This window comes from Centroberyx gerrardi, chromosome 9 (assembly GCF_048128805.1).
Source record: "Centroberyx gerrardi isolate f3 chromosome 9, fCenGer3.hap1.cur.20231027, whole genome shotgun sequence".
NCBI classification, from domain to species: Eukaryota; Metazoa; Chordata; class Actinopteri; order Beryciformes; family Berycidae; genus Centroberyx; species Centroberyx gerrardi.
This window is the reverse complement of record NC_136005.1, coordinates 19,229,567-19,245,695: the sequence shown is the minus strand read 5'-3', so window position 1 is coordinate 19,245,695 and position 16,129 is coordinate 19,229,567. Positions and strand designations below refer to the sequence as shown.

Sequence of the window (16,129 nt, the reverse complement as noted above, 5' to 3'; positions counted from 1 at the left end):
AAAACCACACACGGAAGAAAAAAGAATCGATCGATCAAATAAGAGTTGATTCTACATTATCTGCTGCAAGGCGAGCCCAACTTTGTTAGTCTTCAGTCAAAGTAAAGGATGAAATGGAAAACCTACAACCTCAGCATTGACTAGTCAACACTTAATTAGTCGGGTTGGGGGTCAAGTTAGGCCTAACAGGTGAGATGTAATAATTTATTTGCAATTAAATGTAAATAAATCTCTGAAACTTTACACAGGCCGATTCTTTTTTATCTCAGATGCCTTGGCTCTAGGGGATTGATATTTGTGTTTCAAATCTTAGATAAAAGGAGAAAGTGGAAGTAAAATGGCATTGTTTTAGTATTTTCATAATATTGCGTGATAAAAATAAATGGTATTTTTAATTATAGGGTCTAGTTGCGCCATTCTACCAAGTTTAACGTCCCCAAAACACCTATTAATAATTCATTATCTTTGCCAACTCAAGTACCCAATAACCTACGTTACAAATACAGGAAATTGATCTTGTTGAAGACAGATTGTCTTTATTCGAAATGTCTTTGCTCAGCAATTGAACAAAGAGCAGAGGTATCAACCTTCTGGATACATTTTCCTTTCCATAACATGACAGGTTTTAAATTACCATCTTAGATAGAAAATACACATATAACTTCTTGAATTCAAATAGAAGTTATCCTCAAAACAAAAATGACGCGTGTGACTATTAGCACTGAACCACAGGAAAAATGCAAAATTAAACATTGGATGTTAATGATTTTTCTTTTGTCATCTTAAATAGACCGTCTAGTTTTATGTGCCAGTTTGATAAATATAAACAATATAACCCGTATATCCAACCTATAGGTCCTGATTTTGACCCTATCCATAACATCATAAAATTACGAGTGCCAAAATGTAGACTAATACTTAGGCCTATACAGGAAATAAGAATGCTAATAGTAAATTGTGCAAGCCAAATTTCAAAATAAAAGAGTAGCCTATCAATAATCAACACAAATCATCATATCAGCATCGAAATGTACACAATAAATAAAGTTAAAGGCCTCCTTTTTCTGGTTGCCATAAACGTTATAACATTTACATTTCTTACAGTTCACAGGGCATCGTCCTTTACACCAATTCCCAGCTCCACTGCTCAGGTCAGGAACGTGTGGTTGGATTTCTGGAAAAGTTTTTTGTTGTTTTTCTTTTTTGCCATAACAAGTCCAAGGCAGTCAATACTGTTCGTGCCTTTTATTGTGGGGCGCGCTGTCCATAATATATATACATGCATTTCAGTATTCAAGTTAATTATAAAGAGGAAACAGTCTTGAGGGTTACATGGCAGCGGCATGTGCGGATGAATATGGGTCTATCCCAGTCTTGGTCATACCTGGAAAAAGTATGTAGGCCACCGGGGGCTGTAAACTTGACGCTGACCAGGCTGTGCAGTTACAGGGGACGACATAGCCCGGGTTTGTGGGCGACGGGTGGGTGTGGGTGTGCTGACTGGGGCACCCAAGGGTGCCGAACGCGCCGTTCTGGTATCCCAAAGAGGACGCGTATGGCAAAGTGCTGGTGCTCAACGTGTGGGGCATCTCTGTCATCTTCTGGATGGCGCTGGAGCTGAACTGACTCGGGTCGAGAAAGGAGTACGGAGCGGACGTCGGCGGCAGAAACGCCCTGGCTTTCTCCGCGGAGCCCAAAAGAGAGTCCGCGGCCGAAACGGGGAGTCCCTTCAAGTGATCTGTGTCCCCGAGGTAAGGCAAAGGGAAAACGTACCTGTCCTTCTTCAGCAGGTTTTTGGGTTTGCGCCTGGGTCTGTACTTGTAGTCGGGGTGCTCCTTCATGTGCTGAGCCCGCAGCCTCTTGGCCTCGTCGATGTAAGGTCTCTTCTCAGACTCTGAAAGCAGCTTCCACTCAGCGCCCAGTCTTTTGCTGATCTCCGAGTTGTGCATTTTGGGATTCTCCTGTGCCATTTTCCTCCTCTGGCCCCGGGACCAAACCATGAACGCGTTCATGGGTCTCTTGATATGATCGACAGGCTTTGACATCTTTAAAAAAAACTGTACTTTTATCCTCAATGTTAATAACGAGGAAAAAAGTTCTTATCTGAACGAAAGGAAACTATTCACCTGTTTAGATGCCAGATACCAGTCATGCCACTTCTGGGATGTTGATGAGTCTGGAAAGCAGCAAAAATAAAATAAAATAAAAAATCCAGTGGCCAATTTTTTTTTTCCCGAGTTAAGACACTGATGTTCGTTCGCTTAAGTCCAGTTTCAGCATTAACTCTCTTTCAGACCTGCGGGAGGCTATACTGCAAAACATGCAAGAAGCACACACGCACAAAAAAATCCACAAAGGTGAAAGCAATGTTCCGCAGTCAGTTTGCAGGACTCGTAAAAGTGTTCAGTGTATTTTTTTTCTCACTCACTCTCTCTCTCTCCCTCTCTCTCTCTGAGGTTCGTCGTCTTGCAAAGCACCTGGCTTGGAAATGAGCGGAAGAGCGTGAATACGAGCCAAAAGCGGTGAAGTTCAAAGGCTGGGCTGGTTTGGTTTCTGCACGCAATCTGACATAATCTGCAGGGCGTTCACTCACCAACCTGAGCGCCCAATCAGCACGGAGACCGACTATTATAATACCTTCACGAAAAAATATATGTACATTACAACATAAACAAAGACCGGTTGGTAGAAAAAAAAAATAAAACGGGAGGGGGGGGTTAATACTCAGGATCCCTCCCCGAATCCATTTAATGTAATGAATCGCAACAAACACGGACCTTCAACCTCTTTTGCGGGTAAAAGCTGACTTCTATCCAGAGAGAGGTGACTATACAGTACAGACAATTTACAGTACAGACACAGATATGTATCATATTTTAGGTTTTGTCGCCAAAATACATATAGATAGGCATTTTTACAGTTTTTATTTGTGCCGATTTTTTCTTCCTCTTTTATTGAAGAGGTGGGAGTATAATAATACTACTACTAATACCAATAATAGTAATAATAATAATAATAATAATAATAGTGTGATACTTTTTTGATCCCCGTAGGGAAATTCTCTTTCCTCTTGCCCCCCCCCCCCCCCCCCAGGGAGGTCAGAGGTCGGGGTCAAAGTAGGGGTAGTCTAGTCTAGTAGGGGTTCAGTGTCTTGCTCAACGGCACTTCAGCAGGGCTTGAACCCGTTTATTCCAGTTGAAAAGTGGTTATACTGGCTGTATTGTGCAGGGGTTCCGATGGTGCTATGGGCTCAAATCTCCAATTTTGCTTCAATATTTCAGCAAATGGAACTTATTCTAAACATGTCGGTGTATAAGGCCAAACTTGACTATAACTAAAATTAAACTAACTTACACCCCCCCCCCCCCCCCCCCCCCCCCCCCCCCACTCTCTCACACATTCACACATTTAATCGCCTAGTTAAAACTCCATAGTACGCCTATGCCTTGGCAATAGATCCTGTACAGTCCAACTGTCACCAAAACATGCTGAACATTAACAAAAATTACAAACACCAACAAAATGTTACATCAACTTAACACGTTTTAAAATAGGCATTGTGAGTCTATAATTGTTGCATTAGCTCACAACAATTTGACAGTGTGGATTTAAAGAGGCACAGAGTGATCGTTTTAATATGCAAATGGATTTGAATGAGGGCCACTGCCTAATAACCCTCAGGCTAATGTGCGTGATATGTGATTCCTTCAGTTGTGATTATTAAACGAAATGCAGGCAACGTGATTTCTGTAGTGGCGCGCTGTCAAAACGGAGATACAATCATATGGGCGCCAACAGTCGACTAGTTAGTTACCACTGCTAAGTAGATTTAGTCTTTGGCCTATATGGGATGTTACACACACACACACACACACTGTACACTATGTGCCCTTGCAAATAGAATCTCACTCTCTCCCTCTCTCTCACACACACAAACTTGAAATAGGCTATTACTTTTGATGAGAATGTTTCTTAAACATTTCTCCACATCACACTGATCTCATGCTAATATTTCTCCTAAAATTGTGTCATACAAAAAAAAGACTTGGTTAGCCATGTTTGCAAAAAAAAAAATGTTAGTTTAATGATGCCAGCCAGCAATTTCTGTGCACTGACTGCAATTTAGTGCGTTGATAATAAGACCGTTGGTGCAAACAGGACAAAAAGTAAAACAGGCCACAATCAAATTAGATTTGTTTCCAAAATATGTCCAAATGGAGTTTATTTCTCTACCCCTATATTCCCATATTTCAAGGCAATCTCTCCCTCTCACACTCTCTCTCTCTTTCTCTCTCTCCCTTTCCCCACACACGCATGCGTCATTGGATAGCCTGTAACAACGAGATTGTCATCATATCTTTCCTTTTTCAAAACCTTAAATTATCGTTAAATTTGTCCATTTCGGGAGATATTCGTCCTCACCCTAACCTAAAGAACAATGTAGCCCACAGCTGAGGACGCCCCCGACTTTTTTTTTTCCATTGCAAGCGCCGACTCGATGCCTGCAACAGAAAAGCTCCTCAAATCCTCAAAATCGGCAGACTATGATGTTCAGCTGCAACCATGAGGTAGTACCGCATGTCTGGGCCATATTTCGGCGTATTTAGAAGTTTTAAATTGTGTTATCTTTCACTGAACAGTGTATGCAATTGGACATGTGGCGTATACCCACACCGGCTTAGGCTTCATTTTGAGATCAATGAATTAGATAACAGGAAATTATTTTACGGGCTGAACCTCCTACTCACGAGGGAGAAGTCAGCTATGTTTCTTATTCAAAAACTGATTGTCTAATAAATGCATGCCTGAAAGTTCCCTCGACAATTTAACAGGATAATGAGAAATGCAATAGGTTTTGATTTGTCTAGGATTGCCATGATTATTATTTCCATCGGCAGTTTTCTCTTTCATTTTTTTTTTGTCAAATATATCCCTTAATACATTTGGCATTGCCTATTGTCTGAGAAGAAAAGGAAAATATTATTGAAAATAATATATGGGTTATACAATAGGTTTTAATCTTAGTCGCTTGGGCTGTCACCATGCGAAAAGTTTTCTCCCTCTCAAACTTTGGACATTTGGAAATGTGAATTGATTTGATTGTCAAAATACTGGCTTAAATATAAAGCAATAATGAAAAATAAACCCAAATTATATATACATATATTTGATCTATTTTATATTGTCTATAGAATAAAGACTAACTAAGCGGCAGCGACGCGTGAAGCACAACTGTGTACATTACTCATTATTTGTAATTATTTGTCAAGTGGCAATTAGTGAAAATTTTGCCTATTTGAACTTACAGTATCGCTCATCATTACCTAGTGTAAAAGACTAATTCAAACCACACACGCACAAGCGCGCACACGCACGCTCGCTCGTACACACACACACACGCACACACACACACACACACACACACACACACACACACACACACACACACAAAACTAGGATTATCTTAGGACACATGTCCATCCATCTTCCCTTAAAATGTGAATGGGGAGCGGACTGACACACCGAGAGCCTATTAGCCAACTTGGGCTCCCGTGGAGAGCATTGAGGTAAGCTCCCCTACCGTAACTGTCCATGGTGCTGAAGCGGTAAGTGGCTTTCTTTACTGCAAACTTGCGTCCTCCCTCAAAACTCTTAAAAGCTAGGGTTGACATTTCAATGCCTTTTATTGTATTTCCATCCTATTTAGTGATGGTCCTCTGTAAAAAAAAAAAAATATTAGAAACCAAGAGAACCCGCATGGTTTTGGATAAAGTGTACAGCCTACCACTTTCATAACTTTTTCAGCAGAATGTTTTTAAAGGCTAATTTATCTTCACAGAGTGTGCAAGAAGCACTGGACACCATTTGGAACAAAAAATATTGGCACAATAAATTCAAAACAGAGAAAACAGAAACATATTCTATTTTATTTGTTAAAAATGTGCCTAGAAAGCTCCTGTCCCTCTAACTCTGGCATCAGTGGGCTTGCAGTGTTACTGAGCCAGTGCTGCTCAGTACTGACAGCTGGGAAACGCAGCATACATTACGCAGCACTGTAGACTACCAGCTGCTGGAAATGGTATCTGGAATTACTGTCTTCAGGATGATTTTTTTTTGGATAGACGGGTGGATGGATGAATGTACGGTTAGATGAGGGAGGATTGATTGACAGTGTTTGAGGACAAAAGTTTACTTTTAGTCACAAACGATGGCAAAAGCAATAAAACTCACTCACTTATTCAAAGACATGTCAAAAGGGCTTGAACCCATGTCTTCCGGTCGAAGGGCAGTTATATTGACTATATTGTGCAAAGGTTTGGCTGATGCGATTTTGAATTTTGCTTCAATATTTCAATGGATGGAGCCTATTTTAAATATTTCAGTCTGGGCCCCACTTGACTGTAACTCATATTACTGCATGCTAGACTAAGCCCCCCTTACAAATTGCAACTTACCATGCAACACTATTGTTCTTTCAACCAACCTACTGTAGGAGCTTAGATTAACCCCCCCACCCCACCCACACACACACACAACCCACCTCCCACATGCCGGCAAACACACATACACACACACACACAGACTTTACTTGAACGTTGTAAACAATGTGCCCCAGTAATTATCATCTCAATTTTTTATTTCTAGTCTACAAAAAGACTGACAAAGAGTCCACAAAAAGAGACTTAAAATAGACTTTCACTTACTCATTCACTCACTACTGTGTAGATGCACAGTTAACAAAACTTCAGCGAACCTCTCTGTGATGCCTGAATTGCAAAGTGAAACAGTTTTAACAGCTGCAAAAAACAATCTCTTTATGTCCGCTATGACTTCATATATTGAAATTCTGGGTGTTTATTCTGGTCAAGGCTTTGTAGGCAGTGTAGGGGCAAAAGCCTTGTCAGTCAGCAGTCAGTAGGTAATTTTATTAGCACATTAAAACGAGGCTTTCTTGCACCCATATGGAAATAAGTATCAATAAGTATCATTCAATAATGATAACAAACTGAGAAATAATCAAAGCAGCAATGTTTTGAGGGACCTGCTGATATGTATTGCCAACATGGGACATACTGTATATAAAATAGAAAACGCTTCATCTTTGTGCTGACGTCATTTCTCGATAACATTCTGAAATCAGATAGAAAGAAAATATTTCAAAAATGACCAAACTTAAGCTGAGCACAGTGCTGAAAAGTAGACAGAAATATTGGATAATACAGAACAGAAAAAAATTAGCAAAGGTTCAAGGCATCAGGTAATAATGAAAGGATAGGGGCAATACTTCAAAGACCATGAGGTCCACATCACACAATTATACAATACAATTAGGATTAAAGGGGCAAAACAGAGATAACAGCAGATAGGGATAAATTATCACAAAAGGAAAGATGTGACTCTCTCCTGACCTTCATTAAGGGAAAAAAACTCATTTAGAGCTGGCCTTCCTTGCAGGGGGATTTGAGCCTTTCACATGAGACTGTGACTCACCAGATAAGATTTGGAGAGTATAAAATGAGATTTTGCACTACTACTAAACAATAATATAATTGTTATTTCAATAGAACTGGCTGCATGGCAGTCCGACCAGGATGCATTCCAGTATAACAGCAAGGGGTTCTTCATAATAAAATGACTCATACACATTTACACACTATCCAATGCATAAATTCACTGTTTGAACATTATTTGAATTTAAAAAGACAATTGGCAACATATGAAACTAGACATCGATTCTGATACTAACCAAACATTTTCTTGGTCATGGTAGCATCCAACTTTTTGCTAGACTCTTGGAGCATCCTAAACTCAGCCACTCAATGAGTTTGTTGACTGTTTCTATGGCAACCAAGTAGCGCTGTGTGGCTTCCCATTTCTATTCATAGTCAGCAACTACTATTTCACACCAAAGCCGTTTAGCAATGTGTCATATGTAAGGGATAGTGCCTAACAAGGTGTATGATAAATTATTTGAATAGACATTGCTGGGGCAATGAACCAACCAATGCAAAGTTGTTGCTTTAGTCTGTAAGGACCACTGATAGGCTAACACTCTCTAGCCACAATACTTTGGCAGCATTTCCAAACTGAATAAATTCTGCATCCACAAACTCTAAACTATCTTACTAGTGCAACAGAGTTGGAGAAGTTTGATAAAGTCCCTCCTCTGACAGAAATATTATCCGTCTAAATCAAGTGCGTGGTTTGCTCTTGATCTGATGCAGTTTGTATCATGGTTGTCTTTCATGGTGGCAGGCACAGGACTCACAAGGTGATTATCAAAACCAAGAATGGCAAGTCGATACTAATGTTTTGTGAAAAATGTTCTTTTCAAGTTGTCTTGGAGGGAGCAAACTTCTCAATAACGCCAGGACAGAGAACATATCCTTACAGTTTGAGACGTGCTGTGTGCGTGATGTTACGCGATCAATTGAGACACACAGGTTTTGATTTTAACAGCTGATTCAATCAGCTAGAGACTAAAGCGCTATTTGGACGTGACAGATTGTTCTCGCAATGAATCTTGGGGCCTCTCATTTGTTCTCGATGGCCAAGTAACCTTCAATTAGCAAGTAAACTTCCGTGATCTTTATCCGTCCTCTGTCGTCGCGTTCTTTTGTTTTGGAATCATACTTCAGTTGGTAAATATTACATCAAACACATCATGGAAGAGGGCATATTGAGAAAGACCCACAGTGTGATGCTGAGAAAAGGATTCACCCTGAGGGGAAGCTAGAGTCCTTGTTAGCATAAATGACACTATTGTCTGCAGATCCCGATCACATGGTGAGCCCAGCTCAACAGCTGGGGTCGCTGTTGCAATGTGTGCATTTAGTTTAGGGAGTCTGTGCTAATGGAGTTTTAGAACTCCGTTATATTCACTCCGCTGGTAGGAAATCCATTCTTTCTTAAATCCTTCTATCATCTATCATACTGGAAAGCACGGGACTTGCGGATTGAGACTGGGAGGGAGACTAGCCAAAGAAAAAGTTATAGTTCTTATTAGCATGAATGACAGCTGTAACGTTCGCTCTATGCTGTATGTTAGTTGTAACTAAGATTTATGCTGGAAATCTTGTTTTCTATTTATACATTCACCTATTAAACTTGACTTTTTTTTGTCTTTAATAAATGCAACAGAACGCTCAAGGTGGTATGTAATACTAAATAGCATCATGGCTGTGATGATCTACAGTACTCACCTCCGGCTAGTGCTGGCAATCTAATCACAGCTGTGATGTTATTCACCAGGATACACTCCATTTTGTGTTTGAGGGAAATTTTAAATGACAGATGGTTTACAACTTTTTAAATAAACACAATCATGACAACACCTACGACAATTTTGTACTCACCCATTGCCTCTCATCATTGCTTGAGGTGAAATCTCAACCATGGGCATAATTTGAGTGTGTGCTCAGCATTGACATTCAGCCATTTTTTCTGACAGTTCGTTTCAATAACTGCAAAAATACACTGTTTTGGTTAAGTCACTTTGTGGCATTTACTGGGAAAGTGAATCTTGGTGGTTGACTGCTCTGGAATCTATAAGGACCTTCATACTGAAAGCCAAGAAAAAAACAGAGCAAAATATAGCTGTATCTCTGGGACAGACCATAGGTTCAGACATAGAACTTCAATCAGATCAGTTGTTTGAAATAGGAAATGTTTGATCATTACCGCAACCAGGGAGACACAACATGCTACATACACACATGCTACAGTATATCCTGCTGCTGATGGAGCCATATGCCTACAGGATTTGAAAATGAATGATGGCACATTATGATTCTGATGATTATGATTCATTTTGGCACTATGACTAATTGTCTTTTTATCCAACTATTTTTTTTTTTTTTTATCTAACCATAGGTCTACTTGTGCCTCCAATGATTGTGGGACCTGCTGGGACAAGACATGGTTCAGAGGGCCAGTGAGTCAGGTGATAAATTCAGTTAAAATTCAACTAAAATTGAAAACTGATTCTCTACAGTGCTGCTCTGAATCTCCCAAAAAATTATGCATATCCATCAACCGACTCCTAATCCTATTCTGTTTTTTTTTTTCTTTTTTCTTTTTTTTTTTTCTTTTACAGATTTTGTGCATACTGCATTAGGAAGCGGGAAAACCTTTAGTGGACAAACAGCTGCTGCTGAATGCTGAGCCGGACTGTAGGTACAGTAGAAAGAAAAACAAAGAAAACTCAAAAGGAAAATGATGAAAGTGAGACAATTAAAGAATGTGAAAGCTTTTGAAGCCAGATAAATTGATGAAGAAGAAAAAAAATCAAATAATACAAATTGGTATCAGCGGATGATTAATTAGTTCTGTTGAAAGATCTGTTCCAGTATTGTGAGATATAAGTTTCCATTTCCTTTCCACTTCTACTGTAGATCTCAATAGACCGGCAGTTCAAAAGACACAGTTCTATTTTGAGTAGAGTTCCCAGTGGAAATGCTTTCAGTAAGTCCCTGCAAAACACTGGGCTTGGAGAGTGTTAAAGTGTTTTAATGTACTGTTTAGAAATGGAAGATAAATGCTGTTCATTTTCCATTTTATATGCTATTTTTTCTTGCCTTTATATTGTAGTTAAAGCTATTTCATAAAAACAATTAATATGAAAATGTTTTATCTATTTGGAAAACAAAATAATCTAATCATTGGACATTTTGATTACCATGGAAATATAGCTTACATATGAAACTTTTTAATGACTTCTTATTGTAACTACAGTACTTACCACTCTATCGTTCATCACTATTTTCTAGTGTACACACTGTAATTTTACATTCATTTTCTCTTTAACTTATATTGTTTGTCCTCTCCAAACTCTCATTTCAAATACAATCAATTCAAAGAAAAGCTTTATTTTTGCTTGTCTTTTTGTTTAGATTTCCTCAGTCACTTCATCATGTTGTAAAATTATGACCTTTTTTCTCAAAACTGTATTTTGCTGAAGATTTAAATTGTATCGCTGTCATTATTAGCCCAACCCGCTCAACCTCCATCCAGCCGGAAGGTGACTTTGGGTCAAAGAGTCCGGTTAGGACCAGGCAGGTCATTTATTTATCTAAGAAAATCTCTCATAGGCTTTTGTCCCACGTCTTTCAAATGTCAACTGTTTTGGGGTGTTGTTACATTGTTATGTGACCCACATATTACTTACTAATAAGTGGCACATTTAGATGTACACATGAGCAGGTAAGATCTCTGATAGCTGTTTATTCAAAAGCAAACAAAACTTGAAAAGAGGATATAACCTCAACTCTAGAACTCTGGAGGGATGGACTAAGATTGAAATTGGTCTGACTCTCTGACTCTCTCTCTCTCTCTCTCTCCCTCTCTCTCTCTTTCGAATTGAGGGTCCATTGTAGGATGTCAAACAAAAGGTTTTTATCAGAGGCTCTTAATGTAACCCCCTCCCCTCACTCTCTCGGCCACCAACTCGTTCTTCTCTTCCTCTCTTTTCTCATTCATTTATTCCACTGTGTGTGGAAATAGGCTGGGCAACAATTAATTTCAGAGTGAATTCAGGCAGGATCTATTACCCCTCTCTGCCTCTATTGCTCTAATGGAAATCTATTTCACTTCTCTTTTGTGTCCAATATAATTTAATGCCCATTTTATTAATGGCCTGAAATAATTACGGAAGGCTTTTGTGATTCTTGAGTATGTTTCATTTAATTGTGTAATAAATGTCTAATCAGAGCTCCCATCTGAAGCCATTATGGCATTAAAATTAACAATTACGCCACAAATGTCTTGGTGAATGCGTTGGGGTCTATAGAAATCGTTGCTGATAACAAGACACATATAAATCATTCATGAGAATTTTTTTCAGAGAAAAGCAGAGTGAGAGATAGGAGGATGGGAGGGAGAGAAAAGAAGTGGGGGAAGAAAAGAAGAGAAGAAAGAGGCTGAGTTTTCTTTATTCCATTGAAAAACGGGGATGGCCAAAAGATAGGGCATTTTAAAACTGTGTCACCCTCTCCAGTTCCTTTCTTCCTCTGTCTCTCTCTATCTCCCTTTAATTTGCCTTCCTCTTTATTTTTGAAGTGACAGATTTCACTTTGGGAATTCATTAACCGTTAACTTGGGCGATAAAATATCTATCAGACCCTCTGCCCGGTTCCTTTTCTAAGCTGCGTGGCGCTCCGGTTCAGCGTTGTGGGTGACCGAAGGCAATTAAAGAGGCTTCACACTCACTCACTCTCCCAGTGTCACTTTCTCTATGAAAACAGGAAGGCTGCTCAACGTACCAGCAAGAATTGTTTTCTTAGTAGCCAAGTATACAAATTTCATGGTATGGGAAAACTCCATCTGCCACTAAAAACCCTCGTCAGTTCCTCTGTGTCATTTCCAAGCTAATATACTACAATTGGTTTTGGTGAATCTATTTTAATAGCATAAGGTTTTGGCCTTCTTTGTTCTCTATTACCATGATGCACACAGGGCCTCCCAGGGCAGTGGATTGTGCCCTGGTCCTAACCAGACTCTTTCAAGTGAAAGAGTCGAGGAAGTTACTTTGATGTAGCTGACATCTCATAGTCAGTAATGAGGAGGTTGATTTTGTTCTCACTGGAACACCCCTTTTTGAATCAAGCAATCTTGGGTAAGTTTGTTGATATCGCCCATCTCTGTCACTCCCCCCTCTGAGCGGGGTAGACAGCGACTGCCGCTGTAGGAATTTAAATTATTCACCAACCAATTAGTCATACCGCTCCAGCTTAGAATGAATATGATTGGGTGAAATGATCGATTGAATCGCTCTTTGCTAGACCTAGCTGTAAGTTCGTACTATGGGAGGTCTAGCTTGCCTGGCTAAATAGGTTGTTCTTGCTTTGAGAATTTTCATTATAAACATACATCAGTAGCCATAGAGCTAAAATGTCACACGGTACTGTGCTTCAGGTGTTTGTTCCGGTTTTTCCAATTTTCACCAACCATTCAATGTAATTCTAATGGTGATTAATTCAAAACGGTATCAAGTAGGCCAAGTCTCTTCTACTGGATAGGAAAACTATTTGTAGTGTGACTGTAATTGCCAGTTATAATGAATGCTTTACCTCTGTTTTGAGAAATAGGCTTTTTCATTGTAAGTCACTGATGTTTCCATGACAACTGCTACAATACCCATAAGCCTAGCTAGGTCCTGACCAATCACACAATCTAAATTTCAGAATTTGTGTGAACAAATGAATTGACATGTGCCTACAATTTAATAAAATGCCCATATTTTTTTTAAAGCGTGCTTGATTTAGCTTATTCAGCAAGTTTCGAACTGATTTCACTCACATGGCATAATTAGTTGCATTTACTTCCTTAAATTGATTTATTTCATTTTAATTAGACTGATATTTTATTGAATAAAGAAATATTTAGTTGAATCAGGCTTTTGATAAGGTATAACGGATAGAGATTCATGAGGTTAATCAGAAACAATTGACAAGGATAATCGGAACTAACGGGCTATCCTGTCATCAATATGCTGACTTGAGCGGTGTTAAAAACTTCATACTCTCTTAGAGTAATAGACTTCGTAACAGCTGTCCAACGCCACGTCTCAGTACACACAAGTTAATACTTATACTCACACGAAACGCCTGATTTGAAGCAATCTTTGTGTTCGCTAACATCCTAGCGTCCTGATTCAAGAATGATGAAAAGTGTTAGCAGAGAATCATTACAAATGTGCACATGTACAGCAGTGTAGCTTGTCATTCTATATTATATGCAATGTAGAGTTGTTTTAAGTGGTCAGTTTTCATTTGCAGTGTCTTCCAATTTCATTTTCCCCAAAAGGTATTATGTAAATTGCTTAGTTAAAAAAAGTAGTCATATTAAGTCTTAACCATCTTGTTGTTGTCACTCTCTTACTCAACCTATTTCTGTATTACCCCCATGTCAGATTTATGTCAGAACTCTGCTGTTCAACACTAGCCAAGACTGACATATTTCTCTTGGTAACACTCTACTTAAAAAAACTGCTTATAACACATTCATGTAGCACCCAAAAAAGAACTTCATAACGGTTTCAAAGCACATGCATGAATAATAAGTCTTATATTTGCTTACATAAGACATTCATGTAACATGTCTAAACATCAAACTGTGTGCCAGAAAAAATAAGTGTGAACTCCTGATGGATCTATATCAGCAAGACCTACCTACCTCCTATAGCCATTGAGTGAGAAATGTAGCATTGGTTGAAGCCATATTCAGCTAAGACTGTAAAACAATGTAGTATATGAAAGCAAAGCTTTCATATACTACATTTCTCCTTGTTAGGGATTCCTTTGTCCAAACAGATCTCCTCTCATTTAATTATCTATTTAACTGATGTGCAAATTAACCTTGGCATTTGCACAAAGACACTTATGTGTCACACCTCACACCTTTTTTCTTCTCTTCTTCCAACCAATTTAATTCCAAGCTCCAGATTTCATGGTCAATTTTATTTTGCTCACTCTCAAGGAGTCCATCATCAATTCTTCACAACTTTTCATGTCCCCTTTCTCTGCAGATTCACTGCGAAATTGCCTATTCAGATTGTTAAATAACTGTGACAGCTATAAATTTACTGCAACACCCTGTGCTTTGAATATGCATTTGGATTGCTGACCTCCAGCAGCAATTAGTTTTAGTCTTTGTTTATCCTTTACAGAAATCACATAGCTCTTTTCATTCTTTCTTTCACGGTATTTGTTTCATCCAAGTTAGAAGACACAACTTCAGAAACAACTTGAACCCACATACATCAGGAAGTCAACCCCTGCTTTGAGCCAACTGCACCTCTTGTTTCATTTGACATTTCTGTGTCAATCTCACAGAAAATATCACATCAACAAATCACAAATTGCAAGCACATTTCAAGAAATGACGGCAAGAGTTGTGCGGTTCATGAAAACAAGATTTCATATGTTGGCAATGTTTTCAGAAGATCTACGTCACGGTGCTAATGCCAAGGTCAAAAATCATATTGACCAAATCATAGGATCTGAATGAATATATTCAGACTACATCAACTATGTAATTATCACACAACCAAAGGCAAATAGGGCTATGAAATGTTTGCATTTACAATTGTTGTTGGCTGGTCATTCTGGGTTAAAAATTGTAAATTATATATATATATTTTTACTAATGCTGCTCCTAGTGCCACTACTATTGGAAGAAGTAATTAAAACAACACCTTAATGGCAACTGACACCAGTCACCACAATCTCACTACTTTCCATTGTCTTCGTAGAGACCATGGGCTAAAATTGGAGACCAGTGCACATCGTCTCTTGGCAGAGAGGGTAAATGAGGGATCCCTAGACTCTAGGATTACCCTATTATTGAGAAGACGTTCCACTAAGCCTCCACCAGTGACACATATTCCTGTTCTATGGCCTATTCACTTTGAAATATGTCTTGTCAGGGAGGCTTACAGGAATCTACATAATCCTTTTTCATCACAATTAAAGATACCACTGAACAATAAAATTGCTTGCTCTCTGGTTTGTTTCATGTTGCTTTTGAGAAAAGGGGTAAGGAAAATACGGCTGAGCGTTGCTAAAGGTTGCAAAAGGTTGAAATGAATTTGGATTGTGTCTGAAAAGAGGAGAGTACACGATAACATACTGTAGCCTTCACCAGTTTATAGCTGCCTTGTGAAATAGGAGCACAAAGAGGTATGTTGTGTGATTACAAAAAATCTCTACCTGCGTTCTGGACCAGATCCCCTTGACCCAGTTAATGCCCGCCTCCCCTCCATCTGTCTGCTCATTATCAAAGTAATCAACTGCTCCCAGCCTCAGCTCACTGTCAGATGTTGAAGGTTTACAAAATGAATGGATAATAAACAAATGTAATCAAAAGCAGCATTTCAATCTGTTTCAGAAAGTTGTGTGTCCTTAAGTAGCAGTGTGACCAGGACTTTTTGATTGAGGGAGGGAGGAGGTGGGACACAGTGTCAGGGGGAATGGTCCAGTATAGGAAATTTTAACTGAATGCCAGGTTACCAAAATGCATAGCGTTTCAAAATCTTCACCTTTTATGTTTTTGATGTGTTTATTTACTAATTCAAGATCATTGGAATCATTTGGATGCCACAACCCCATTGCCTTTACACATGAAAATGTAG

At 39.0% G+C, this 16,129-nt stretch overlaps 1 protein-coding gene across 1 annotated transcript; it reads right to left on the bottom strand.

Annotated features, from left to right (window-relative positions):
* Nucleotides 1–608: 608 nt before the first annotated feature.
* Nucleotides 609–2,455, bottom strand: sox14 (SRY-box transcription factor 14). Its single transcript, XM_071926229.1, has one exon. The coding sequence runs from the start codon at nt 2,043–2,045 to the stop codon at nt 1,329–1,331; it is 717 nt and encodes a 238-aa protein (XP_071782330.1). The 5' UTR covers nt 2,046–2,455; the 3' UTR covers nt 609–1,328.
* Between the last annotated feature and the right edge of the window lie 13,674 nt (nt 2,456–16,129).